This window comes from Stegostoma tigrinum, unplaced genomic scaffold, assembly GCF_030684315.1.
Source record: "Stegostoma tigrinum isolate sSteTig4 unplaced genomic scaffold, sSteTig4.hap1 scaffold_149, whole genome shotgun sequence".
Taxonomy (NCBI): Eukaryota; Metazoa; Chordata; class Chondrichthyes; order Orectolobiformes; family Stegostomatidae; genus Stegostoma; species Stegostoma tigrinum.
Window position 1 is genome coordinate 668,558 of NW_026728092.1, and position 27,635 is coordinate 696,192.

Consider the following 27,635-nt stretch of genomic DNA (forward strand, 5'->3'; position numbering starts at 1 on the left):
TCCATCAAACAATGCATCTCATTTCACTCAGTGACTGCAGCTCATGTCACTCTGTCACTGCATCCAATTTCCATCAGTCAGTTCATCTCATTTCACTCATTCACTGCATCGCATTTCACTCAGTCACTGCATCCCATTTCACTCAGTCACTGCATCCCATTTCACTCAGTCACTGCATCCCATTTCACTCAGTCACTGCATCCCATTTCACTCAGTCACTGCATCCCCTTCACCACAGTCACTGCATCCCATTTCCATCAGTCACTGTTTCCCGTATCTCACAGACAGTGCAATCAATGCTTCTCATTTCACTCAGTGACTGCAGCTCATGTCACTATGTCACTGCATCCAATTTCCATCAGTCAGTGCATCTCATTTCACTCAGTCTCGGCATCTCATTTCCCTCAGTCACTGCATCCCATTTCCGTCAGTTACTGCAGCTCATTTCACTCAGTCACTGCATCTGATTTCCCTCAGTCACTGCATCCCATTTCCCTCAGGAACTGCATCCTATTTCCCTCAGTCACTGCATCCCATTTCAAGCAGTCACTGCATCACATTTCACTCAGTCACTGCATCCCATTTCACTCAATCACTGCATCTCCTTCACCACAGTCACAGCATCCCATTTCCATCAGTCACTGGTTCCTGTATCTCACAGACGCTGCATTCAATTTCCGACACTCACTGTATCCCATTTCCCATAGACACAGCATCTCCTTTCCCACAGTCTCTGCATCTCATTTCAATCAGTGATTGCATCCTACTTCCCAAAAATAGTGCATCCCATTTTGCTCAGTCACTGCATCTCATTTCACTCGGTCAAGGCATCCCATTTCCCTCAGTCACTGCATCCAATTTCCCTCAGTCACTGCATCCAATTTCCGTCAGTTACTGCAGACCATTTCCATCAAACAATGCATCTCATTTCACTCAGTGACTGCAGCTCATGTCACTCTGTCACTGCATCCAATTTCCATCAGTCAGTTCATCTCATTTCACTCATTCACTGCATCGCATTTCACTCAGTCACTGCATCCCATTTCACTCAGTCGCTGCATCCCCTTCACCACAGTCACTGCATCCCATTTCCATCAGTCACTGTTTCCCGTATCTCACAGACAGTGCAATCAATGCTTCTCATTTCACTCAGTGACTGCAGCTCATGTCACTCTGTCACTGCATCCAATTTCCATCAGTCAGTGCATCTCATTTCACTCAGTCTCGGCATCTCATTTCCCTCAGTCACTGCATCCCATTTCCCTCAGTCACTGCATCCCATTTCCTCAGTCACGGCATCCCATTTCCACAGTCACGGCAATCCCATTTCACTCAGTCACTGCATCCCATTTCCCTCAATCACTTCATCCCATTTCCTCAGTCACTGCATCACATTTCACTCAGTCACTGCATCCCACTTCACTCAATCACTGCATCCAATTTCCATCAGTCACTGTTTCCCGTATCTCACAGACGCTGCATTCAATTTCCCACCCTCACTGCATCCCATTTCCCATCGTCACAGCATCACCTTTCCCTCATTCTTTGCATTGCAATTCACTCAGTGATTGCATCCCATTTCCCTCAGTCACTGCATCCCATTGTCCTCAGTCACTGCATCCCATTTCCCTCAGTCACTGCATCCCATTTCCGTCAGTCACTGCATCCCATTTCCGTCAGTCACTGCATCCCATTTCCCTCAGTCACTGCATCCCATTTCACTCAGCCACTGCATCCCATTTCACTCGGTGACTGCATCACAGTTTTCTCAGTGACTGAATCACAGTACACTCAGTGAGTGCATCATATTTCACTCAGTGACAGAATCACATTTCACTCAGTGACTGAATCACATTTCACTGAGTCACTGCGTCCCATTTCACGCAGTCACTGCATCCCATTTCACGCAGTCACTGCATCGCATTTCGTGCAGTCACTGCATCGCAATTCACGCAGTCACTGCATCCCATTTCACTCAGTCACTGCATCCCAATTAACTCCATCACTGCATCTCCTTCACCACAGTCACAGCAACCCGTTTCCATCAGTCACTGGTTCCTGTATCTCACAGACGCTGCATTCAATTTCCGACACTCACTGTATCCCATTTCCCATAGACACAGCATCTCCTTTCCCACAGTCTCTGCATCTCATTTCAATCAGTGATTGCATCCTACTTCCCAAAAATAGTGCATCCCATTTTGCTCAGTCACTGCATCTCATTTCACTCGGTCACTGCATCCCATTTCCCTCAGTCACTGCATCCAATTTCCCTCAGTCACTGCATCTCATTTCCGTCAGTTACTGCAGACCATTTCCATCAAACAATGCATCTCATTTCACTCAGTGACTGCAGCTCATGTCACTCTGTCACTGCATCCAATTTCCATCAGTCAGTTCATCTCATTTCACTCATTCACTGCATCGCATTTCACTCAGTCACTGCATCCCATTTCACTCAGTCACTGCATCCCATTTCACTCAGTCACTGCATCCCATTTCACTCAGTCACTGCATCCCATTTCACTCAGTCACTGCATCCCCTTCACCACAGTCACTGCATCCCATTTCCATCAGTCACTGTTTCCCGTATCTCACAGACAGTGCAATCAATGCTTCTCATTTCACTCAGTGACTGCAGCTCATGTCACTATGTCACTGCATCCAATTTCCATCAGTCAGTGCATCTCATTTCACTCAGTCTCGGCATCTCATTTCCCTCAGTCACTGCATCCCATTTCCGTCAGTTACTGCAGCTCATTTCACTCAGTCACTGCATCTGATTTCCCTCAGTCACTGCATCCCATTTCCCTCAGGAACTGCATCCTATTTCCCTCAGTCACTGCATCCCATTTCAAGCAGTCACTGCATCACATTTCACTCAGTCACTGCATCCCATTTCACTCAATCACTGCATCTCCTTCACCACAGTCACTGCATCCCATTTCACTCAGTCACTGCGTCCCATTTCACTCAGTCACTGCGTCCCATTTCACTCAGTCACTGCGTCCCATTTCACGCAGTCACTGCATCCCATTTAACGCCGTCACTGCTTCGCATTTCACTCAGTCACTGCATCCCATTTCACTCAATCGCTGCATCTCCTTCACCACAGTCACTGCGTCCCATTTCCAACAGTCACTGCATCGCATTTCACTCAGTCACTGCATCGCATTTCACTCAGTCACTGCATCACATTTCACTCAATCACTGCATCCCATGTCCCACAGTCACTGCATCCCATTTCCATCAGTCACTGTTTCCCCTATCTCTCAGACGCTGTATTGAATTTCCCACACTCACTGCATCCCATTCCCCTCAGTCACTGCATCCCATTACCCTGAGTCACAATATGCCATTTCCCACAGTCACTGCATCTTCTTTCCCTCAGTCACTGCATCCCATTTCCCTCAGTCACTGCATCCCATCTCCCTCACTCAGTGCATCCCATCTCCCTCACTCAGTGCATCCCATCTCCCTCAGTCACTGCATCCCATCTCCCTCAGTCACTGCATCCCATCTCCCTCAGTCACTGCATCCCATGTCCCTCAGTCACTGCATCCCATGTCCCTCAGTCACTGCATCTCATTTCACTCAGTCACTGCATCCCATTCCACTCAGCCACTGCATCACAGTTCACTCAGTGACTGAATCATAGTTCACTCAGTGACTGAATCACAGTACACTCAGTCACTGCATCCCATTGTCCTCAGTCACTGCATCCCATTTCCATCAGTCAGTGCATCCCATTTCCCACAGTCACTGCATCTCCTTTCCTCAATCACTGCATGTCATTTCACTCAGTCTCTGCAGCCCATTTCACCTCAGTCACTGCATCCCATTACCATCAGTCACTACATCCCATTACCCTCAGTCACTGCATCCCACTACGCTCAGTCACTGCATCCCACTACGCTCAGTCACTGCATCCCATTTCCCTCAGACACTGCATCCCATTTGCCTCAGACACTGCATCTGATTTCCATCTGTCACTGCATCCCATTTCCCTCAGTCATTGCATCCCATTTCCCACAGTCAGTGCATCTCCTATCCCTCATTCACTGCATCCCATTAACCACAGTCACTGCATCGCGTTACCCTCAATCACTGCATCAAATTACCCTCAGCCAGAGCATCCCATTTCCCACATTCACTGCATCTCCTTTCCCTCAGTCAATGCTTCACATTCCACTGAGTCACTGCATCCCATTCCACAGTGTCACAGCATCCCATTTCACTGTGACTGCAACCCATTACCCTCAGTCACTGCATCCCATTTCCATTAGTCACTGCGTCCCATTCATCTCAGTCACTGAATCCCATTTCCCTCATTCACTGCATCCCATTTCCATCAGTCACTGCATCCCATTTATCTCAGTCACTGAATTCCATTTCCCTCAGTCACTGCATCCCATTCCCTACAGTCACTGAATCCCATTTCCCACATTCACTGCATCCCATTTCCATCAGTCACTGCATCCCATTTATCTCAGTCACTGCATCCCATTCCCCACAGTCACTGCATCCCATTCCCCACAGTCACTGCATCCCATTCCCCACAGACACGGCATCCCATTCACTGGAGTCGCAGCATCCCATTTCAAACAGACATTGCATCTCCTTTCCCTCAGTCACTGCATCCCTATTCACACAGTCACTGCATCCCAGTTCACACAGCCACTGCATCCCATTTCACACAGCCACTGCATCCCATTTCACACAGCCACTGCATCCCATTTCACTCAATGCTTCACTTTACACTCAGTCAGGGTATCCCATTTCCATCCGTCACTGCGTCCCATTTCCTCAGTCACTGCATCTCCTTTCCACAGTCACGGCAATCCCATTTCACTCAGTCACTGCATCCCATTGCCCTCAGTCACTGCAGCCCATTGTCCTCAGTCACTGCAGCCCATTGTCCTCAGTCACTGCAGCCCATTGTCCTCAGTCACTGCAGCCCATTGTCCTCAGTCACTGCAGCCCATTGTCCTCAGTCACTGCATCCCATTGTCCTCAGTCACTGCATCCCATTGTCCTCATTCACTGCATCCGATTCCCCTCAGTCACTGCATCCCATTACCCTCAGTCACTGCATCCCATTATCCTCAGTCACTGCATCCCATTACCCTCAGTCACTGCATCCCATTACCTTCAGTCGCTGGATCCCAATTCCAACAGACACTGCATACCATTTCACTCAGTCACTGCATCCCAGTTCACTCAGTCTCGGCATCTCATTTCCATCAATCACTGCATCCCATTTCCCAGTCACTGCATCCCATTTCATTCAGTCACTGCATCACATTACCCTCAGTCACTGCATCCCATTGTCCTCAGTCACTGCATCCCATTACCCTCAGTCACTGCATCCCACTTCACTCAGTCACTGCATCCCACTTCACTCAGTCACTGCATCCCACTTCACTCAGTCACTGCATCCCATTAACTTCAGTCGCAGGATCCCATTTCAAACAGACACTGCATCTCATTTCAAACAGACACTGCATCTCATTTCCCTCAGTCACTGCATCCCATTTCCCTCAGTCACTGCATCCCACTTCACTCAATCACTGCAGGCCATTTCACTCATTGACTGCATCCTATTTCACTCTGACGCTGCGTCCCGTTTCCATCAGTCACTGCATCCCATTACCGTCCGTCACTCCATCCAATTACTGTCAGTCACTGCATCCCATTTTGATCAGTCACTGCATCCCATTTCCCTCAGTCACTGCATCCCATTTCCACCAATTACTGCATCCCATTTCACTCAGCCACTGCATCCCATTTCACTCGGCCACCGCATCCTAGATCACACAGTCACTGCATTACAGTTCACACAGACACTGCAGCCCATTTCACACAGTCACTGCATCCCATTTCACCGAGTCACTGCATCCCATTTCCCACAGACACTGCATCTCCTTTCCCTCAGTCACTGCTTCTGCTTTCCCTCAGTCACGGCATCTCCTTTCCCTCAGTCACGGCATCCCATTTCACTCAGTCACGGGATCCCATTTCACTCAGTCACGGGATCCCGTTAAACGGAGACAGTAAATCCCATTCAATTGAGACAGTGCATCCATTTCCCTCAGTCACTGCAGCCCATTTCACTCAGTCACTGAAACCCATTTCCACAGTCACTGCATCTCCTTTCCCTCAGTCACAGCATCCCATTTCCATGAGTCACTGTATCGCATTCCCCTCAGTCACTGCATCGCATTCCCCTCAGTCACTGCATCGCATACCCCTCAGTCACTGCATCGCATTCCCCTCAGTCAGTGCGTCCCATTTCCATCAGTCATGCATCCCATTTAGCTCAGTCACTGCATCCCATTTCACTCAGTCACTGCATCCAATGTCACTCAGTCACTGCATCCCAGGTCACTCAGTCACTGCATCCCAGGTCACTCAGTCACTGCATCCCAGGTCACTCAGTCACTGCATCCCAGGTCACTCAGTCACTGCGTCCCATTTCAGACAGTCACTGCATCTCCTTTCCTCAGTCACTGCATCCCAATTCACGAAGTCACTGCTGCCCATTTCACTCAGTCACTGCGGCCCATTTAACAGTCACTGCATCCCATTTCCACAGTCACTGCATCCCATTCCCCTCAGACACAGCATGCTATTTCCCACAGTCTCCGCATCTCCTTTCCTCCGTGACTGCATCCCATTTCACTCAGTAAGGGCAGCGCATTTCACTCATTCACTGCATCCCATTGCACTCAGTCACTGGATCCCATTTCCATCAGACACTGCATCCCATTTCCCTCAGTCACAGCACCCCTTTTTCCACAGTCAGTTCATTTCCATTCCTCAGTCACTGCACCCCATTTCACTCAGACACTGCATCCCATTTCCCTGAGTCACTGCATCCCATTACCGTCAGTCACTGCATCCCATTACCGTCAGTCACTGCATCCCATTTGCATAAGTCACTGCATCCCATTTGCATAAGTCACTGCATCCCATTTGCATAAGTCACTGCATCCCATTACCCTCAGTCACTGCATCCCAGTTCACACAGTCACTGCATCCCGTTTCACTGAGTCACTGAATCACATTTGTTGTTCTCACTTGAATGCAATGGTCATGAATCTCCTCCAATGGCTGGTCATGTATTTCCAATGCAAAATTTTACCAAGTTTTGATTTTCAATTTTGATTACATGTGTCTCCTCTATTCTATAAGATGCTGCAATAAACTCAAATTTGACAAATCATAATTCAACCACCATTCCCTACAGAGTTAATTTAATCAAACAGATCCAATTAGAATTGTCACATTCCCAAATCCTGATTCAAGTTTTTCTAACTATGGGCCACGTGGTTAAGAAAAAAGACACTTAGGATCAGAGAGATGTACAGTCGGGAAACAGATCCTTTGGCCCAATTTGTCTATGTTGACCAGATATCCTAAATTAATTTAGTCCCATTTGCCAGCATTTGGCCCATATTCCTCTCAACCCATCCTATTCATATACCCATCCACATGCCTTTTAAACGTACAAGCCTCCACCACTTCCTCTGGCAGCTCACTCCATACATGCACCACTCTGAAAAAAATCCGGTCCATTTTAAATCTTCCCTCTCTCATTTTTAACCTATTCCCTCCAGTTTTGGCTTCCAGCAATCCGGGGAAAAGATCTTGGCTGTTCGCTCTATCCACGTCCCTCGTAATTGTAGAAACTTCTATATGGTCAGCCCTGAACTCCAAAGTTCAAAGAAATAGCTGCCTGTTCAATCCCACGGTATACCTCCAACCTCCGATGCTGGCAACATCCTTGTAGATCTTCTCTGAACCCTTTCAAGTTTACAACATACAACAATACAGCGCAGAACAGGCCCTTCGGCCCTCAATGTTGCGCCGACATCCTTCCTCTCGCAAGGAGACCAAAATCGATTGCAGTATTCCAAACGCAGCCGAACCAACGTCCTACATGGCTGCTAAGTGATCTCCCAACTCCTATACTCAATGCACTGACCGATAAAGGCGAGCACACCAAATGTCTCCTTCATATCCTTTCTACCGGTGGCTGTACTTTGATGGAACTACGAAACTGCACTCCAGCGTCTCTTTATTAAGCAACACTCCCCACAACCTTCAGTGTAAACGTGCTGCCCTGATTTGCCTTTCCAAAATGTAGCACCTCACATTTAGCTAACCTCAACACCATCTGCCATTCCTCAGTTTATTGGCCCTTGTCAATGTCCCATTGTATTCTGACGTGACCTTCTTGGCTGGCTCCTACACCTTCAATCATTGGGAAACTTACTAACCACACCTTCTATTTTCATATCCAAATCATTGCATCACTTCAACTCCCCCTCCCACTCCCTGAATGACATGTCCATCCTGGGCCTCTTCCAGTGTCACAACCAAACCACCCAGAAACTGGAGGAGCAGCACCTCATATTCTGCCTCGGGAGCTTCCAACTCAATAGCCTCAATGTGGACTTGGCCACCCTCAAAATCTCCCCACCCGCCAGCCTCATCCCAAGACTAGTTCCTCCCCTCATCCCCGCCTCCATGACCTGTCCGCCTTCTCTCCCACCTATCCACTCCTCCCACCTCACTGACCAAAACCCACCACTGCTTGGAATTATTGTTCTTTTCACACTTCATCAGCTCGATGTTATTTCTAAAATCTATTTTCCAATTGTTGGAAAAAGTGAGATAAAGAGAAGTAAAAGAAGTTACATTCTTACCACTCGGGAAATCTCTGAATATTCTTCTGTTGAAAGGCCGCCAAGGAACGATGCAATTCTTGTGTCACAAACGCTGTGAGGGAGACATCTTTTTCGGTTCCACTAACTCCAGCCTAAGGAAGACAAACCCACGTAACATATCTAGTGACTTAAAGCATACTCTATTGTTGCCCAAGGTGGAGAGCTGGATGAACACAGCAGGTCAAGCAGCATCAGAGAAGCAAGAAAGCTGATGTTTCGGAACGAGACCCTACTTCAGAAAATTGGCGCTGGAGAATCTGAGATAACAAGGTGTAGAGCTGAATGATACTGCTTGGCCTGCTCTGTTCATCCAGCTTTACACCTTATCTCAGATTCTCCAGCATCTGCAGTTCCTACGACCTCTATTGTTGCCCTTTCACTTTACTGAACTAATATGAGCCAGTCGTTTTGTTTCGGCTCGTGCAATCTTACGGTTATTGGCCTGTCCAAAATCCTGAATTAATTTTGATCGACTGACGGGAGGAGAGATGAATTTTCTAGAAATTTTTGTTTTCTACCAATTTGCAGAGGGCATCGTGGGCGATTGAAGGACAGTGTTATTATCCTCCAGGTCTGCGGACTGCATCATTACCAACTTGCCCATTTGCATATACATACAGTATTCATGATGTACCAATGAAACATAATAAACCAATACTGCGTACTAAAAACAAGGTTCACATATCAATGGAAATTTAAATATTTATCGTAGAGTTTGAAGGATTGAATTCAATGATACAAAGCAAAAACCAGTGAAGATGAGTGCAGTTGGTCAGCACTTTTGCCACTAAGTGGAGGTTGGCAGTTTGAGGCCACCCAGGAACAAGCAAGCTCTGTCTAACTCCAAGGGCAGCACGGTGGCTCAGTGGTTAGCACTGCTGACTCACAGCGCCAGGGACGCAGGTTCGATCCCACCGGTGGACGATTTTCTGTGCGGAGTTTGTACATTCTGCCCATGCCTGCATGGGTTCCTGCTGGGTGCTCTGGTTTCCTCCCACAGTCCAAAGATGTGCAGGCTCGGTGTATGGGCCATGCCAAACTTGCCCATTGTGTTTAGGGATGTGTAGATTAGGTGTGTTAGTCATGGGAAATGTACGGTTACTGAGGAAAGGGTCGGGGGATGAGTCAGGGTGAGATGCTCTTTGGAGCGTGGCCGTGGACTTCTTGGGTCAAAAGGGGCTTGTTTCCACACCGTAGGGATTCTATGATATGGAAGTATCTTTTGAAGTGGACATTCATGGGTATGCTGTAACAGAGACCTTGAAATACTGCACAACAAATATTTGGAACTAGACTGTCAATTCAGACACAGCATCAAAAAAGGTCATGGAAGTTGTCACTGATATAAAGCAGGATTGATGAAAATCCAGCAGGAAATGGTGTCAAAAGGCACAGTATCTTTTATTCATCTCCAGTTATTTTGTCCAAGGCACTGGATGCTGGCAGGATTGAAACATTTAAGAAATGCTTCACAAATCACATATAAGGACCTGCACATCTTTGAACAATGGGAGGAAACTGCAGCACCTGGCAAAAGCCCCTCGCAGACGCGGGGAGGACGTGTCAATTCCACACAGATAGTTACCCAAGACTGGAATCTCAATTGGCTCCCCAGTGCATGAGCAGCTCTAACCACTGAGCAACTACCTTGCCCAGAAGGGGTTTTATAAGCGCATACATTATTTCCATTAAGACAGATCCAATCCTCTATGTCCAATCAAAATAACATATTGTAGATATCATGACAACAATCATGAATGATTTTGAATAAGTAAATCAAAAAACTTGAAATAGTTTCCAAGCCTAAATACTAGATATGTTGCAGTTAAGATGAATAGTGCAACAACAAAAAGGCCATATTTTATGTGACGATCGGTAACACTTGAAAACTTGCAACAATTCGTCGCCAGTAGTGCTCTGAAGTGGCTTGATGGTGCACTCCTTCAGACACTGGAATGAAACTCCAAAGATCACAAATTCTCCTTCAATACCGTGTTGTAACAGTGACTGCATCAACCTGTGTTTATGGGCCTGACTGGAAACCCACACAACATGCATAAACAAAAAAATAATCTCAGGTGATAGGAGAAAAAAATGTATGTATGCAACGTCTTTGAAAAGCAATTATTTGTAGCGGCTGCAAGCCCATAAGAAATCTCATTTCGCAGATTATATTCATTTGCACTGCAGGTCATGCCAGTCAGAATCAGTTTTCGTTTCATGACAGATAACTAAAATGTCCATTACAATGAACTTTGGTTGATCAGAAGATTTTAAGTAAGGACTATGTCTTGTGTGAGCTGACGGCTTTAGGGGATGGAGAAGGTACATGCACTGCTGGCATCTTGACACCATTGAATGAGCAAGCGTGGACGCAAAGGTTGTAACAGGTAACAATTGTACAGGCAATATCTTTTGAGCTCCTTCCGAGCAGGCCTGTAATACTCTAAGGCTGTGCCAGACCCTCACTTCCTCCACCTTACGTACGCTGCCTTTTCTTTTTGACAAGAAGCACCTCTGTACCCGTCATCTGAGGCTCCTTAATCTTACCCCTTCTTACCTGTCTCAGAGGAACAAATTTATACATCACTCGCAAAAACTGCTCCTTGACCAGCCTCCACGTCTGCTACGCCCTTTCTGTGGAACAATTGCTCCCAATCTGTACTTCCCAACTCCTGTCTGATAGCAGCATAGTTTCCTTGACCCCAGTGAAATATCTTCCCCTGGTAACTGCTCCTTTCCCTTTCCATGGCTATGGTAAATGGGAGGGTCTTGCGGTCACTGTCGCCAAAGTGTTCTCCCACCATGATATCTGACACCTGTCCTGGCTCATCGCCGAGCACCAAATCCAAAATGGCCTCCCCCCCTCGTCGGCCTGTCCACATACTGAGTCAGGAAACCCTCCTGAACACACCTGACAAAAACGGCTCCATCCAAACCATCTGCACTGAGGAGGTTTCAATCTATAATGGGAAAGTTGAAGTCACCCATAACAACAACCCTGCTACATTTGCACTTTTCAACAATCTGCCGGCCAATGAGTTCTTCGATCTCTCAACTGCTTTTTGGGGTCTGTCGAAAACCCCCAGTGAGGTGACTGCTGCCTTGCTGTTCCGAACTTCCACCCACACTGACTCAGTCGACAAACCTTCCTTGGCAACCTCAGCCCATACCACCGCAGGAGACGAGTCCTCAAAGGTTCTTTCAGCCGCCATTATACTGTCCTTGACCAACAAAGCCACACCTCCCCATCTTTTGCCACCTTCCCAGACCTTAATGAAAGATCGAAACCCGAGAACCTGCAACATCCATTCCTGACCCTGCTCTATCCATGCCTCCGAAATGGCCACAACATCGAAGTCCCAGGTACCTATCCAAGCTGCAAGCTCACCTACATTATTCCAGATACTCCCGGCATTAACGTCATCACACTTCAATCCAGCTTGCTGTCTGCCAGCACACTTCTGTGACAGTGAGGTCCTGACCATGTCCTCCCTACGCTCATCCTCCTGTGTACTAGGACTACACCTCAGTTTCCCATCCCCCTTCCGAGCTCGTTTAAATCCAACCGAATGGCACTAGCCAATTTCCCACCCAGGATATTCGTGCCCTCTCATTCAAGTGGAGACCGTCCTGTTTGTACAGGTACCACCTTCCCCAGAATGAGCCCCAATTGTCCATGTACCTGAAGCCCTCCCACCTGCACCATCCCTGCAGCCACGTCTTCAGCTGAAATCTCTCCCTGTTCTTTGCCTCGCTATCACGTGGTACGGGTGACAAACCAGAGATGACCACTCTGTTTGTTCTAGCTCTCGGCTTCCACCCTCGCTCCCTCAAATCCTGCCTGACATCCCTATCCCTCTTTCTACATATGTCGTTGGTGCCTATGTGGATCACGACTTGGGGCTGGTCACCCTCTCCCTTCAGGACCCGAAAGAGACGATCCGAGACATCACAGACCCTGGCACCTGGTAGGCAACACACCAATCGTGAGTCTCTTTCATTCCCGGCAAATCTTCTATCAGTCCCTCTTACGACTGAGTCCCCAATGACTATCACTCTCTTCCTATCCCCGCTTCCCTTCTGTGCAAGAGGGACAGACTCTGTGCCAGAGACCTGCACCCTACTGCATACCCCTGCTAACTCGTCCCCCGGAACAGTATCCAAAATGGTATCGTTGTTTTTCAGGGGAGCTACCGCAGGGGATTTCAGGGGAACGACCACAGGGGAAGGTTAGTCAAGCTACACCGGGTAAACGTGCATTTTTGGCTGAAGAAACATGTGTTTCAATGTGAGCTAATGGAAGAAGCCATGGAGTCAAAGCTAAACATTTCGACAATAAGACAACCATTCTTAAAAGCAGCATACAGCGTGAAAAAGAAATGAGCTGTTTTAATATCCACTTAAAATTTCTGTGGAATATCAGATGGAATCTTCTTATTGACTCCATTGTGCAATCATGTCGAGCTAAAAATGTTAACTGCATTAATTAATACTAACCAGAAACGGACTTTGTAGTAAATGGTTTGACGGTTTTCTGTCTCTGGAACATCCCTTTTCTTTCTCGAACGAAGATCGTACCAACCTATGGTACCAAACGGTGAGTCAAACGGATGGGACACATAATCTTTAAATTCCTCATCAAAACAGTCTAATCGTATGGTTCTGTGCAATAAAAGAGAAAGAATAAACATGTTTCCCACAATTTTGCTCATGTTTACGAACAGAATGCTCAAATTCAAAAAGTTTGGGCTGGCATGTCTGCTTCCTCCAGCCTGTTTAAACTGTTCCATTCAATGTGAAATTTGTGATAAGTTTTAGCACACCGGTCTATGTGATCTGCGCCACCACCTTCTATTAGTCATACATGCTTTCCCCCTCTTCCTGTAATACATTCCTTGAAGTGTTCAATGAGATTTTGATTTTAAATCTTATCGTCATATTCTTTTTATTCTCAAGCATCAATGAATCTGATGTTGCCGCCATTCCATGCAGTGCACAGGAGTCTTACTCTTGCCATGAGCACTGAGGTAGTATGGGGTCACAACTGTCTCATAGTTCAGAATGAAATTCTACATATAGGGCTGTGAAGAGTCATGCAGTTAATTTTATTTGACATGCTATTTCTTTTCTTCACAAATATGCTGGATTTAAAGTGATCTTCACCCTCATTTAAAATGAATTCAATATCCAACCATCTGTAAAACTAGCATATCCAAATTTTAATTTGAGTTCAGTGTTACACAAAGATATTACTTTTTTAAAAATTATATTCGAGTCAACATTAACATTTCATTCCCTGACAGCGGGTGAACTTACTTTTGAACTCCAATTTTCCTTCGGTATTAATGGAGAGGTGAGCCTTTTTGCAAGCACCGAAAGGCTGCACCAGTTTATGCTAAAACTTACGGAACTGTAAGTTTCACAAATATGTTCCTATTAAACACTAATTCCTATTGAAGCAGTATGAAGCTAAATTCATTCAACTGGACAGCAAAAACGGTCAAAATTTTAAAAGCAAGCAACTATTTTGAAGTCACTCTTCGAACTAAATTCCATCTTGGTGTGTGAGAGTCCATCGGTTCCTCACTCTCAACGAACCATTCAACAGTCATGCAATTACTGAAACACACAGACAAAAAACATGAATGTTAACAGTCACTAAGATTTTGAGAGTGATTTGGAATTCGTACTCAATACCCCCTGGGGAAAATCTGTTCCAATCCGGATAGTACTCACTTATTACCATCCCACCTATCTTCCCCAGCACCTCCTCCCCCTCCACGCGATTTGTTTCTGAGCTCCCTTCCACCCTCCATTTCTCAGGAAGGGTCCTGACCCAAAACCTCAACTTTCTTGAGCCTCTGATGCTGCCTGCCCTGCTGTGTTCCTCCAGCTCCACAATGTGTTATCTCAGACACCAACATTGGCAGTTCTTACTATCTGGATAACTCATTCTCACCTTGTCACAAGTGATTTATACTCATTATCTTTTCAGATGACGCATGTACATGTAGAAACATAAATATACATATTGCACTTTTATGCCTGAACCACTAACCTGGAGGATATTTTAAAAGAGTCTCTTCATGTCTGCATGAAAGAGAAATCATCAAGGTCATAACTTTCATTTTAGGAATAACTCGAACATTCAAAGTACTCACAGTCAGTGTCCCATTTCCTTGACCAGTCAATTTGATGTGAATCTTTCTTCCAAGTGGAAACTGTAACAGCAATTATATTTGAGAGTCAAACACTTCATTGCATCACCAATATTTCCTTGTCTGTTTGAAGCATAACATAATGAAATAATCATGGACAGATTGGCCAACAGTGTAATTTAATGTGTGTTATGGCAACTCAAAATCACAACCATTGAAGTGATCTTTAAAAAGCTGTTGTCATACAACAGAGCACTTTTTGAGGTGCAGTGATGAACATACTTCCTGAAATGCAAATAATATATGCCGAATTAATTCCAAAGAAAACCTTTACAATTAAAAAGAAGCTAAAAATCTCTTTACATTGCGAAGATTGTCAGATTGCTATTAGTCAATGGAAATCGTTCAGAACAATTATTTATTCCCAGATGAAAAGGAAGTGTATACATTTCATGACAACAAAATGTGAGGCTGGATGAACACAGCAGGCCAAGCAGCATCTCAGGAGCACTTTTGTCCTCCTGAGATGCTGCTTGGCCTGCTGTGTTCATCCAGCCTCACATTTTGTTGTCTGGGATTCTTCAGCATCTGCAGTTCCCATTATCTCGTATACATTTCATTTTCACATCTTATCCAAGAGTGAAAAAAAAACACCTTCATGAATGCATTGTCAAACAAGAAGGCTCACAAAAAAAGCCATTTGGCCCATTGAATATTCCTCCATCATTCGGTGAGATCATGGTTGATCTCATTACATTTATCATGACACAGCATTTCCACCAAACCCTCCTTATAGCTAATACATTCCGATCCAAGTAACATCCTGGTAAAGATAATAAAATGTGAGGCTGGATGAACACAGCAGGCCAAGCAGCATCTCAGGAGCACAAAAGCTGACGTTTCGGGCCTAGACCCTTCATCAGAGACCCTTCATCCTCTCTGATGAAGGGTCTAGGCCCGAAACGTCAGCTTTTGTGCTCCTGAGATGCTGCTTGGCCTGCTGTGTTCATCCAGCCTCACATTTTATTATCTTGGAATCTCCAGCATCTGCAGTTCCCATTATCTCTAACATCCTGGTAAATCTCTGTTTCTGTGCCATGCCTTGTCTTTCTAAATATTTTTTCAGTCATCTACAAATTTAGCCACAGCACATGCACCTCTTTCCTCCAAGTCATTAATAAACAAGCACAAGAGCTGTGGTTCCTTCAGCGCGACCTCATTTCTGACTGACAAGCCAACCCTGGCATCTCTGTCCATTTGTATCGGAGATAATGGGAACTGCAGATGCTTCAGAATCCAAGATAACAAAGTGTGGATCTGGATGAACACAGCAGGATGAACACACAGAAGTAGAAGGGTCTCGGCACAAAACGTCAGCTTTTACGCTCCTGAGATGCTGCTTGGCCTACTGTGCTCATACAGCTCCACACTTTGTTATCTCTGTCCATTTGCCTGTTCTTTCTATCGGACATGAATCATTGGGTATTTCGTTCCCAACACTTATCCCCTAACAACCACCTCTCTGTGATACCCAGAGTGATGTATCTGTCAATTTCAATCTGCACCACAAACTCATTCACTTTGTTTCATACACTCCCTGCAATTCAATACAAGATCTTCAGTCTGGCATTTACAGCCACCCTTCTTATCTGCTGCAGCTGAAGTGAGACTCCTGACCATTTCCATACTTTTTGTCCTATTACTTGCTCTGGAAACTTTGCTGAGCACTTACCAGCTTCTAGCTTTTTCCACAATTTTCCATGCAACTGAGCTCACCCACTCCACACTTTTTATTTTAACGCCCTAGCCCCAGACCTAGCTCTGTATTTTGCGAGGATACTTGTCCCAATATGATTCTCGTCGAGCCTATAACACCAGAACGACTCCCTCCTCCCCCATACCGATGCCAATGTCCCATGAATTCAAACACATTTCTGCCATGCCACCATTTGAACAATGTACATCTATAATTATGTTCACACCGTGCCAAAGTGCTCAGATAATAATCCAGAGATTATTACCATTCTGGTTCTGCTTTCTCACCTCAGCACCTCGGTGCTCATAATCCCTCAGCAGAACCTCTTTCCTCTTTCTTCCATATCAATGGTACCTGTGTGGACCACGATAGCTGGACTTCTACTCCTCCCACTTCAAGTTCCTTTGTAGCCGAGATGGAATATCCTGAACCTGGGCACCAGGCAGGCAACACTACTTTCGAGACTCTCGATCCTGGTCACAACGAACAGTGTTCATTCCCCAAACTATACTACCTCTGATTATGACCACATTTCACTTTTTATCCCCTCCTGAATGTCCCACCTGTACCACAGTGCTACAGTCAGTTTACTCATCTTCCCTATACCCTGCACTCTCATCCACACACGAAGAAAGAATCTCAAACCTGTTAGATAAGATCAAAGACCAAGGTTCCTTCTGCACTACATCCTGGATCCTTCCACCTGCCCTGTTCTTTGTCATTGGCCACTGACCAAGTTTCAGCTAGTTAATCTAAGGTGTGTGACTGCCTCCTGAAGCACAGCATTCCCTGGTAACTCTGCCCCACATGATTTGTTGATTGGTCAAAACTGAGATTCCAGTTCATCAACCGTAAGCTGGAGTCTGGGGCCTGACCACTCCCCCGTCATGTAGGTACAAATCATCATCTGGCCTGGCATCTCCATTTCAATTACTTCGATCTTAATTTGATTTGAAAACATTCTGGTCTTTTAGTTTGTAGCCTGTAAATATTTCTCCGATTTACTTTCAATCTGAAAGCTACCGATAATAGATTCTTAAACCAGTAGCGATCACCAACCAATGAACCTGGTTCACCCTCTCGGTCCCTGATTCTGGCTTCAATTCACCCTGTCTCAAAAAAAAAATGCTTACGAACTATCAGGCAAAAAAAGCAAGCAAATGGCACCTCTTACCCTCTGCACTGACTTACCGCGTTGCCACCAAGTTCCCCAAAATATATATTCACTTGGTGCATTTCACTCGAGATGTGATCTCTTCTTCCAGAACGTGCAAAGCATACTGATCCATAGCAATATACTACCTTCAAAACCTCAGCTCTTAGCTTATTACTTTTGAATACATTCTCAATGCTTTCTCCAAGTCCAAACACAACACATTTACTGGTTTTCCTCTATTAATTCTCCTCCCAAAACTTCCTCCAAAAACCCAAACAAATTAGCCAGACATAATTTCTCTTTCATCAGGCTATGGTGATTCTGTTTGGTTAGATTATGATTTTCCAAATGTCCTGCTATTATTTTCTTCATAGTTGATTGCCACATATTTCCAACAATAGATGTTCGGCTGGTTCGGTTGTAGTTATCTTCTTGTTGCCTCTCTCCTTTTTGAATAGGGACGTCACATCAGAATTTTTCCAGCCCTCAGATGCTTCGAGAATCTGAACCTTTTTGGGAAATTACAGTCAATGCATATAACGACTCTGAAGCTCATTGTTTAGAATCTTAGAAAGTAAACCATCACAGCAAAGAGTCCAATCTGCTTTCACTCCATTAGATTGTCTACTGCTACTTCTCTCATGGTAGTGATGGTGTGGTAGTGATGTGTTTAATTCCTCCCTGTATTCTTTAGTAATAAGGGGATCCTTGAAGTATCTTCCACTGTAAAGGCTACCCTTTTCTCATTGTCATTGTTCCTTGATTTAAAAATTAACCTGGCCATCTCAGGCGAGCATATAATTAATGGCATTACCTCTAAAACCTTCTCTGCTAAAGTGTTCAACAGATTGCTACAACCTGAAAGAAGTAATTCTTCCCCTAAATTAATAGGCAACCAATTTGAAAATGTGGCCTCTGGTCGTAAAATCTTTCACAATATTAAGGGAGTGCTGCACTGTCACTGGAGGCCCCAAACCCCACCTCTTCCTCCGGTACATTGATGACTGTATCGGTACCGCCTCTTGCTCCCCAGAGGAGCTCAAACAGTTCATCCACTTCACCAACACCTTCCACCCCAACCTTCAGTTCACCTGGGCCATCTTCAGCACATCCCTCACCTTCCTGGACCTCTCAGTCTCCATCTCAGGCAACCAGCTTGTACCTGATGTCCATTTCAAGCCCACCGACTCCCACAGCTACCTAGAATACACCTCCTCCCACCCACCATCCTGCAAAAATTCCATCCCCTATTCTCAATTCCTCCGCCTCCGCCGCTTCTGCTCCCACGATAAGACATTCCACTCCCGCACATCCCAGATGTCCAAGTTCTTCAAGGACCGCAACTTCCCCCCCACAGTGATCGAGAACACCCTTGACCGCATCTCCCATATTTCCCGCAACACATCCCTCACACCCCGTCACACCAAAGAGGATCCCCCTCGTTCTCACACACCACCCCACCAGCATCCGGATACAACGCATCATCCTCTGACACTTCCGCCATCTACAATCCGACCCCACCACCCAACACATTTTTCCATCCCCACCCCTGTCTGCTTTCCGGAGAGACCACTCTCTCCGTGACTCCCTTGTTCGCTCCACACTGCCCTCCAACCCCACCACCTTCCCCTGCAACCACAGGAAATGCTACACTTGCCCCCACACCTCCTCCCTCACCCCTATCCCAGGCCCCAAGATGACATTCCACATTAAGCAGAGGTTCACCTGCACATCTGCCAATGTGGTATACTGCATCCACTGTACCCGGTGTGGCTTCCTTCACAGTGGGGAAACCAAGCGGAGGCTTGGGGACCGCTTTGCAGAACACCTCCGCTTAGTTCGCAACAAACAACTGCACCTCCCAGTCGCAAACCATTTCCACTCCCCCTCCCATTCTTTAGATGACATGTCCATCATGGGCCTCCTGCACTGCCACAATGATGCCACCCAAAGGTTGCAGGAACAGCAACTCATATTCCGCCTGGGAACCCTGCAGCATAATGGTATCAACGTGGACTTCACCAGTTTCAAAATCTCTCCCACCGCATCCCTCAACCAGTCCAATTCGTCCCCTCCCCCCACTGCACCACACAACCAGCCCAGCTCTTCCCCTCCACCCACTGCATCCCAAAACCAATCCAACCTGTCTCTGCCTCCCTAACCTGTTCTTCCTCTCACCCATCCCTTCCTCCCACCCCCATCTACCTACTAACCTCATCCCACCTCCTTGACCTGTCCGTCTTCCCTGGACTGACCTATCCCCTCCCTACCTCCCCACCTATACTCTCTCCACCTATCTTCTTTTCTCTCCATCTTCGGTCCGCCTCCCCTTCTCTCCCTATTTATTTCAGAACCCTCTCCCCATCCCCCTCTCTGATGAAGGGTCTAGGCCCGAAACGTCAGCTTTTGTGCTCCTGAGATGCTGCTTGGCCTGTTATGTTCATCCAGCCTCACATTTTATTATCTTGGATTCTCCAGCATCTGCAGTTCCCATTATGTATGGTGATTCTGTCTGATTAGATTCTGATTTTCCAAATGTCCTGCTATTATTTTCTTCATAGTTGATTGCCACATATTTCCAACAAGAGATGTTAGGCTGTTTTGATTGTAGTTATCTTCTTTTTGCCTCTCTCCTTTTTAAATAGGGATGTCACATCAGCATTTTTCCAGCCCTCGGATGCTTCTCTAGAATCTAAACCTGTTTGGGAAATTACAATCAATGCATACACCGACTCTGAAGCTCATTGTTGAGAATCTTAGAAAGTAAACCATCACGGCAAAGAGTCGAATCTGCTTTTACTCCATCGGATTGTCTACTGCTACTTCTCTCATGGTACTGATGGTGTGGTAGTGACGGGCTTAATTCCTCCCTGTATTCTGTAGTAATAAGGGGATCCTTGAAGTATCTTCCACTGTAAAGAGTACCCTTTTCTCATTATCACTGATAATGGGAACTGCAGATGCTGGAGAATCCAAGATAACAAAATGTGAGGCTGGATGAACACAGCAGGCCCAGCAGCATCTCAGGAGCACAAAAGCTGACGTTTCAGGCCTAGACCCTTTTCTCATTATCATTGTTTCTTGATTTAAAAATTAACCTGGCCATTACAGCCTAGCATATAATTAATGGCATTACCTCTAAAACCTTCTTGGCTAAAGTGTTCAATAAATTGCGACAACCTGAAAGAAGTCATTCTTCCCTGAAATAATGGGCAACCAATTTGAAAATGTGGCGTCTGGTCGTAAAATCTTTCACAAATGGGAGTAATCTCTACGGATATACACCATCAAGCCTCTTAAGAATCTTAAATGTCGAAAAAATAAGATTTTTTTCAATCTTATAAACGCCAATGAACGTAGTCCCACCCTGCCCAACATTCATAAGCATAGCAATCCCCTGCGCCATTTCTGAAATCAACCCAGTCAACATGAGGCGTACGGCCTCCGCAGCATTCGCTCTGTGGCCGTACATGACTTCTAAGTTACCATCCTGCTGCTGCGACTCTACTTCCATTTACGATGCAGTCCTCTGTCCATCCTAACATACTACCCTTGAACACATGGGCTCTTTTCTTTTGAGACACCTTATGAGCTGTACCTTCTCAAATGCTTTTTTGAAATCTCCATGTACTACATCAACTGATGGTCCTTCATCAGTAATGTTTGTTTCCTTCTCAAAGCACTGTAGCAAGTTTGTCAAGTATTATTTCCCCTTTATGAAAGGATGTTAACTCTGTAGGATGTTATAGCACACTCAGTACCCTGTTATTTCATCTTTCATTGCCGGCATGAACATCTACCCAGGTTGACCTAAATTGGCAATACTGGCTTACTATTTTGTCCAAGTATCTTTGGAATAATGGTGTTATGTTCACAATCTTTCAATCCTCTGAGAATTTTCCACAATCTAAGGATTCTTGGAACATTATCATCAGTGCCTCCATTGTATCTGTAGCTGCGCTGTTCAACATGAGAGGATACAACTCATCATACCCCTTGGATATTTTCTCGACTGATTGGAGTCATGTTTGGAATTCTGTGCAGTGACATTCACTTTTAACAGTTTGCTAAATACTACCAGGAACAGAAATTGTGATCCAGGTGCAACTAAACTAAAGCTTTCAGCACGGAAGAAAGTCTTTCAATTCATTATGAACCTAATAACTCCTGAAAAGGGCAATACAATTTGCCTCAGTCCATAATGTTCTTTCTCGAACATCCTGAGATGTATTATCTGTATTTCTTCAAATTTACCACAGAATCTGTTTCACTCACCCTTTCAGCAACACGCATGACAACAATTCGGCATTTTTAGTCCCCCTGTAGCCTCCGATGCACATGTGCATTGTTCGCTGATTATTTGTTTGTGTGCCTGCTTTATTGCTCAAATGGATAAAGGTAAATTGGTGTTCTTTTGTCATCAAAACTATTGCCTCCTCACTCTCATCTTCCTTGTTTTATCCCTCTGCTGGAATATTTAATTTGTCGACATATCTGAAATATGTTGTTGAATGGTGATAATAAACTCATATTCCACTTGGGAACCCTGCAGCCCAATGGCATCAATGTGGACTTCACCAGCTTCAAAATCTCCCCTTCCCCCACCGCATCCCTAAACCAGCCCAGCTCGTCCCCTCCCCCCACTGCACCACACAACCAGCCCAGCTCTTCCCCTCCACCCACTGCATCCTAAAATCAGTCCAACCTGTCTCTGCCTCCCTAACTTGTTCATCCTCTCACCCATCCCTTCCTCCCACCCCAAGCCGCACCTCCATCTCCTACCTACTAACCTCATCCCACCTCCTTGATCTGTCCGTCTTCCCTGGACTGACCTATCCCCTCCCTACCTCCCCACCTATACTCTCCTCTCCACCTATCTTCTTTTCTCTCCATCTTCGGTCCGCCTCCCCCTCTCTCCCTGTTTATTCCAGAACCCTCACCCCATCCCCCTCTCTGATGAAGGGTCTAGGCCCGAAACGTCAGCTTTTGTGCTCCTGAGATGCTGCTGGGCCTGCTGTGTTCATCCAGCCTCACATTTCACTATGTTGTTGAATGGATTGGGTTTTGTAACATTGCATTCCCCATAGGCCATCTACCAATACTCTTGCTTGTTCTAACAGTTATTACCTTGCAGAGTGGAAAATGCAGTTTGAAAGCAAAGGAACATTTTTGATGAAGACGTTGATGCATAAATTGCTGTGATCTTCTAAACAACAAACTCACCTTCAATTCTTTCTCAGTCAGAGCATTATGCTGGCACAAATGAATCGTTTTCTCAATGGGACTTCCAAAAACATGGAATTGAATTTGCATATTGATTTCTTCTTCCCTCTTCAGAAATGCAATGTCGCATCGTGATGAAGCTTCCAAGGAAATGATTGTGTCCTTCAATGAAGGGAAATGTGACTTTTAGATTCATGGAAATATTTCAGTACTTCCATATACATGAAAGGCAAACATTCCCTCTGCATGCTGACCCAAGTCCGCAAGACGAGAGCATGACCCAGTCTCATTTTATCGTATCTTTCTGATTTTACATGCCACGGGATCATCATTGCAGTGTAACAGAAATGTTGATCATGGACATTTATCACCGTTTTCATAAATAATGGCAAATTTTCAACACCTTGCAAGTCTATGAAGGCTCAATCTCATGACACCTTGCCTGCTGCACAAAGACATTCTTACACTGCTTTCAATGTTAGGGCTCAAACAAAACACAATCATTACACAATTGCATCAACACACTACTTTCAATAGGATCTGGCGCAGGCTTGGAGGGCCGAAGGGCCTGTTCCTGTGCTGTAATTTTCTTTGTTCTTTGACCAGATAAAAAGGAAAACAGAGGTGTATAACAGTCATCAAGGGAACAAGAGTCCCTGTAGACGCACTAACGTCAACCAGGCCAACATCCCCAGCACTGAGGCACTGACCATCCTCGATCAGCTACAATGGGCTGGACACTTCATCTGTATGACTGACACAAGACTCTCCCCACGTTCTCATCCGAGCTTCAAAACAGCAGGCGAGACCCAGATGTGCAGAGGAAGCACTCGCTGATAAACTCAAGGCCTCAATGGTGAAGTGCAACATTCCTGCAGACACCTGGGAATCGCCAGCCTAAGACGGTCCAAAGCCTGAAGAGCACCTGGGAAGGCATCAAACACCTCGAGGCTTGCCTTTGGAAGCAGTGGAAGCCATGCAGCCATACCAAACCTCCCTCACCCCTTCCCACGACTGCCTTCTGACCCGAGTGCAACAGAGCCTACGGTAGCTGCATCGGTCTGTACAGCCGGCGATCAATTCAGCCTGAGAGTGGGAGAGTGTCAGAGTGTCATCCATATCTGCGAGAAACCACCATGATCATGATGTATAGTGTGCAGGGGCATCTCGTCATAGCAATTCAGAGAACAAATACAGGGCAACAGAACGCTGGTGACCAAGATTAGGATTAGGGAGAATCTCAAAATCTTCTACAAGTGTCTCAGAGGGAAAGAGAAAACCCAGGGAAAACCAAGTCTCATTAGGGATGAAGAGGCAAATCAATGGTTTGAACTGGAGAGCAATTGTCCGGTGTTAAACGAGAACTTCACATCAGCTTTTACATGTGAGAAGGAGCACACAATTCCCGAGCAGAATTAACAGAGACTGGGGAGATGTTAGGTGTTTTGGTGAATTTAAAATTGGACAAATCCCAGGTTTGGATGAAGTGTATGCCAAGATGCCCAGGGAGATGAGAGAAAAAATTCCACTCGCCCTCATACAGAGCTTTCACAAGTACCAAGGGACTGGAGAACAGGTAACATAGTTCCACTTATCAAAATGCGTGACAAACATAAAGCAGAGTATTACAGACCGGTGAGTATCACATCAGTAGATAGGAAAATATTGGAGAAAATTCTGAACGGCAGGCTTAATTTCCTTTGAAAGAAGCAGGGTTTGATCAGCGACGGTCAGCATAGCTTTGTCAGACGGAGGTCATGCCTCACAAACCGAGATGATCCTTTCAAAGAGGTGACGGAGTGTTCAGATGGGAGTTGATGTGGTGAAAATAGATTTCAGCAAAGACTTGGACAGCGTCCCAAATGGGAGCGTGGCAAAGAAGGTAAAGCTCATGGGGTCCAGGAAAATACAGCAAGTTGAATCCAAAGTTACAGATTGGTCAAATGGGCAGGTCAGTGGTAGATGGAATGTTAACCCTGATCAGTCAGGTAATGCAATTTGGACAAACTAACAAGGCAAGGAATCATTCAAAGAAATGCCAGGACACTAGGAAGGTCAGAGGAATGGTGTGATCTTGGGGTACTCGGCCACAGATTCCTGAACATGGAATGGCAGCTTAAAAGGACAGTTCAGAAAGCATATGGCTCAAGAGCTGTACAGGACTTTGGTTAGGCCCCAGCTGAAGTGCTCAGTGCAGTTCTGGTCTCTCCATTATAGGAAGGAGGTGTTTGCATTTGAGCATGTGTGGAGGACATTCATCAAGATGTTCTGCAGGGGTGAAGCATTTTAACTCTTGGGAGAGTCTGGATAAGTTTGTGTTCGTAATAACTGCCAATGCTGGAGTCTGAGATCACACAGTGTGGAGCTGGAGGAACACTGCAGGCCAGGCAGCATCACTGTTGCTGATCTCTGATTAAGGGTTTAGGCCTGAAACATCAGCTTTTGCGCTCCTGAGATGCTGCTTGGCCTGTTGTGTTCAGCCAGCTCCACACTATGTTTTCTTTTGTATTCTCCAGCATCTGCAGTTTCCATTGTCTCGAGCATCACTGTTTTATCTGGATAAGGTTGGATTGTTTTCTTTCGAGTAGAGAGGGTTGAAGGAGGTCCTGAAAAAATTGTTTGGATTAATATGGGTGTAGGCGAGGTAAAAAGAAGGTTCATAATGGGGTCGGTGGCGGGGGGGCGGTGGTGGTAGAGGAAGAGATACCTACATTTAAGTTAAAAGCTCAGAAGGAATTTCAGGAAAGAAAAGACACCCAGAAGGTGCTGGGTGTTTGGAATTCATTGTCTGGGACTTTAGTTGAGGTGGTGGATAATCTTTTCACATTAAAGAAAAAGGGTTGGTACAGCACTTAAAATGAAATAACATTCAAGGCAATTGGCCTATTGCTGGAACATGAGCCGAATGTCAACTTAGTGTGGCTTCAGTGGTTACAGACACAATGGAATGAAGTGCCTGTTCAATTCTGTAGAATTCTCTGATTCTGGAGCAGGGGACAGTGAGGGGACAGCACGGGACAGTTCACCTATCTTCTCCTTTATCCATCTTCTGTCTGCCTCCCGACTTCTCCCTATGTTTTACAGAATCCCCTTCACCTCCCCCGGTTTTCAAGAAGGGTCTCAATCTGAAACGTCAGCTTTCTTCCTTCTCTGATGCTGCTCGGCCCGCTGTGTTCATCCAGTTCTGCACCTTGTTCTCTCAGATTCTCCTACTACCTCTGAGGAAACTTCCTTGTTTTTGCACCAAAACTGTGGTCAGAATGTGGAACGCACTGACTGTGTGGGTGGTAGAGGCAGAAACCATGATAACATTTAACAAGTCTTTGATTGGGCATTTGCGATGCCAAGGCATACAAGGCTCTGGGTCGAGTGCTGGGAAATGTGATGAGAATAGTTCGGGACTTGCATCTTGTGAGGGCACATACAATTTGCTGAAGGGTCTGTTCCATTGCCACAGCACTCTATTATGCTGTCCCTCAATGATCCTGTGACAAGTAAGTGAAGGTTTACAGAAACAGGTAGTTTTCAAGGACAATGCCAAGAGGAAAAGTGATGCACAGGCAAAGTGCATGTAAGAATTTAACCAAGGATTAACACCACTGAAGAACTGGAATTTGTGCCAATGCACCAAACCTGCAGATGAAAATGCAGTGTCCAGTTTGATTGCAAACTGCAACAACCACCAGTTAGTAACATGATCAATGGAAATATCTGAATGCCTGTTGTTGTGATCTCAAGCATTTACCTGCGTCGAGTGAAATCCACCACCATAGTTCTGTTGCATCGTTAGCCACCTCGCAATCGGTGTTGCATCGTCGATATCATTCCTTGACAATGCTTGAAGCAAGGCATAAGCAGTGGTTTCCACAGTCATCGCAGAAGCCTGTGCTGCTTCAATTGGATACGGCTTCTCGTCCTCCAACAATGGAGGCTTTCCAGTTACCAACATAAGAATCTGTCATTTGACAAAGGGATTAGCTGAAAATAAAGTTTACATCATATAGATTTTTGTTTGCATTTCACCAACACAACAATGGTTTTGCTGGTCAAGATCCAGCATTATCTCACCACTGATGTCTATAACATTCTCCATACTTCCCGCTCAGTGATGGGTCCTTTTCTTTGGGAAAAATAGGCACCTTCGAATGCAAATGAATCAAGGTGAGCTTTAGTTTCTCATCAGGCTACATGGCAGTTATTACAAGATGTTATGAACAAAAGGTGTAGGAGCAGATGAAACCATTCATAGCATCAGTCTGGATGATCTTCTTGCCCTCATCCTGAGGAGGCATCACAGATCTTAACTTACACGCAATTCAAATTATTTCACGCAATGACAAGACTGAATGCTCTGGATACTGCAAATGCCATGGCACCTGGCAGCATCCCACAAACTGTATTGGAACAATGAGCCCCAAGGTCACCACACCAACAGTAAATGTTTTCCAGTACATTTTTAAACACTCGCAATACTCATATTTCAGAGAAAGATGACCTATCACGCAATCGGCAGACAAATTGTCCTGACCAATTATGACCTCAATGTATTCTCAATCATCAGCAAAGTGATGCAACATCTGGATGACAGTGCTGTCAAACAGTTGCAC

At 45.5% G+C, this 27,635-nt stretch overlaps 2 protein-coding genes across 3 annotated transcripts in view; both read right to left on the reverse strand.

Moving 5' to 3' along the window:
• The window catches only part of LOC132207764 (utrophin-like), an 85,224-nt gene extending 76,455 nt beyond the window's left edge, over positions 1 to 8,769 (reverse strand). The window contains exon 1 of the mRNA XM_059643641.1: positions 8,712 to 8,769. The gene's annotated coding sequence lies outside the window, so the exon portion shown is untranslated. The remainder of the gene's footprint in view (positions 1 to 8,711) is intronic.
• Positions 8,770 to 14,297: 5,528 nt separating this feature from the next.
• LOC132207763 (complement C4-like) lies at positions 14,298 to 26,855 on the reverse strand. Of its 2 annotated transcripts, XM_059643640.1 has the most exons (4): positions 26,774 to 26,829; positions 23,029 to 23,190; positions 14,897 to 14,956; positions 14,298 to 14,354 (listed from the first exon to the last, which is right to left on the reverse strand). In XM_059643640.1, the coding sequence occupies exons 1-4, from the start codon at positions 26,810 to 26,812 to the stop codon at positions 14,352 to 14,354; spliced, it is 264 nt and encodes an 87-aa protein (XP_059499623.1). In that variant the 5' UTR covers positions 26,813 to 26,829; the 3' UTR covers positions 14,298 to 14,351. The 2 variants fall into 2 exon arrangements, 1 of the variants encoding a protein (XP_059499623.1); XR_009443783.1 differs by lacking the exons at positions 14,298 to 14,354; positions 23,029 to 23,190 and having other exon boundaries at positions 14,894 to 14,956; positions 26,774 to 26,855.
• Positions 26,856 to 27,635: the final 780 nt, after the last annotated feature.

Bases quoted from the DNA above. Each gene is read 5' to 3' on its own strand.
- LOC132207763 (XM_059643640.1), bottom strand. From the start codon at position 26,812: ATGCAACAGAACTATGGTGGTGGATTTCACTCGACGCAG. The intron at 23,191-26,773 runs GTAAATGCTTGA...CCTTCATTGAAG, and splicing joins GTGGATTTCACTCGACGCAG to GACACAATCATTTCCTTGGA. The intron at 14,957-23,028 runs GTGAGTTTGTTG...TTGCTGTTACAG, and splicing joins TGACTGAGAAAGAATTGAAG to TTTCCACTTGGAAGAAAGAT.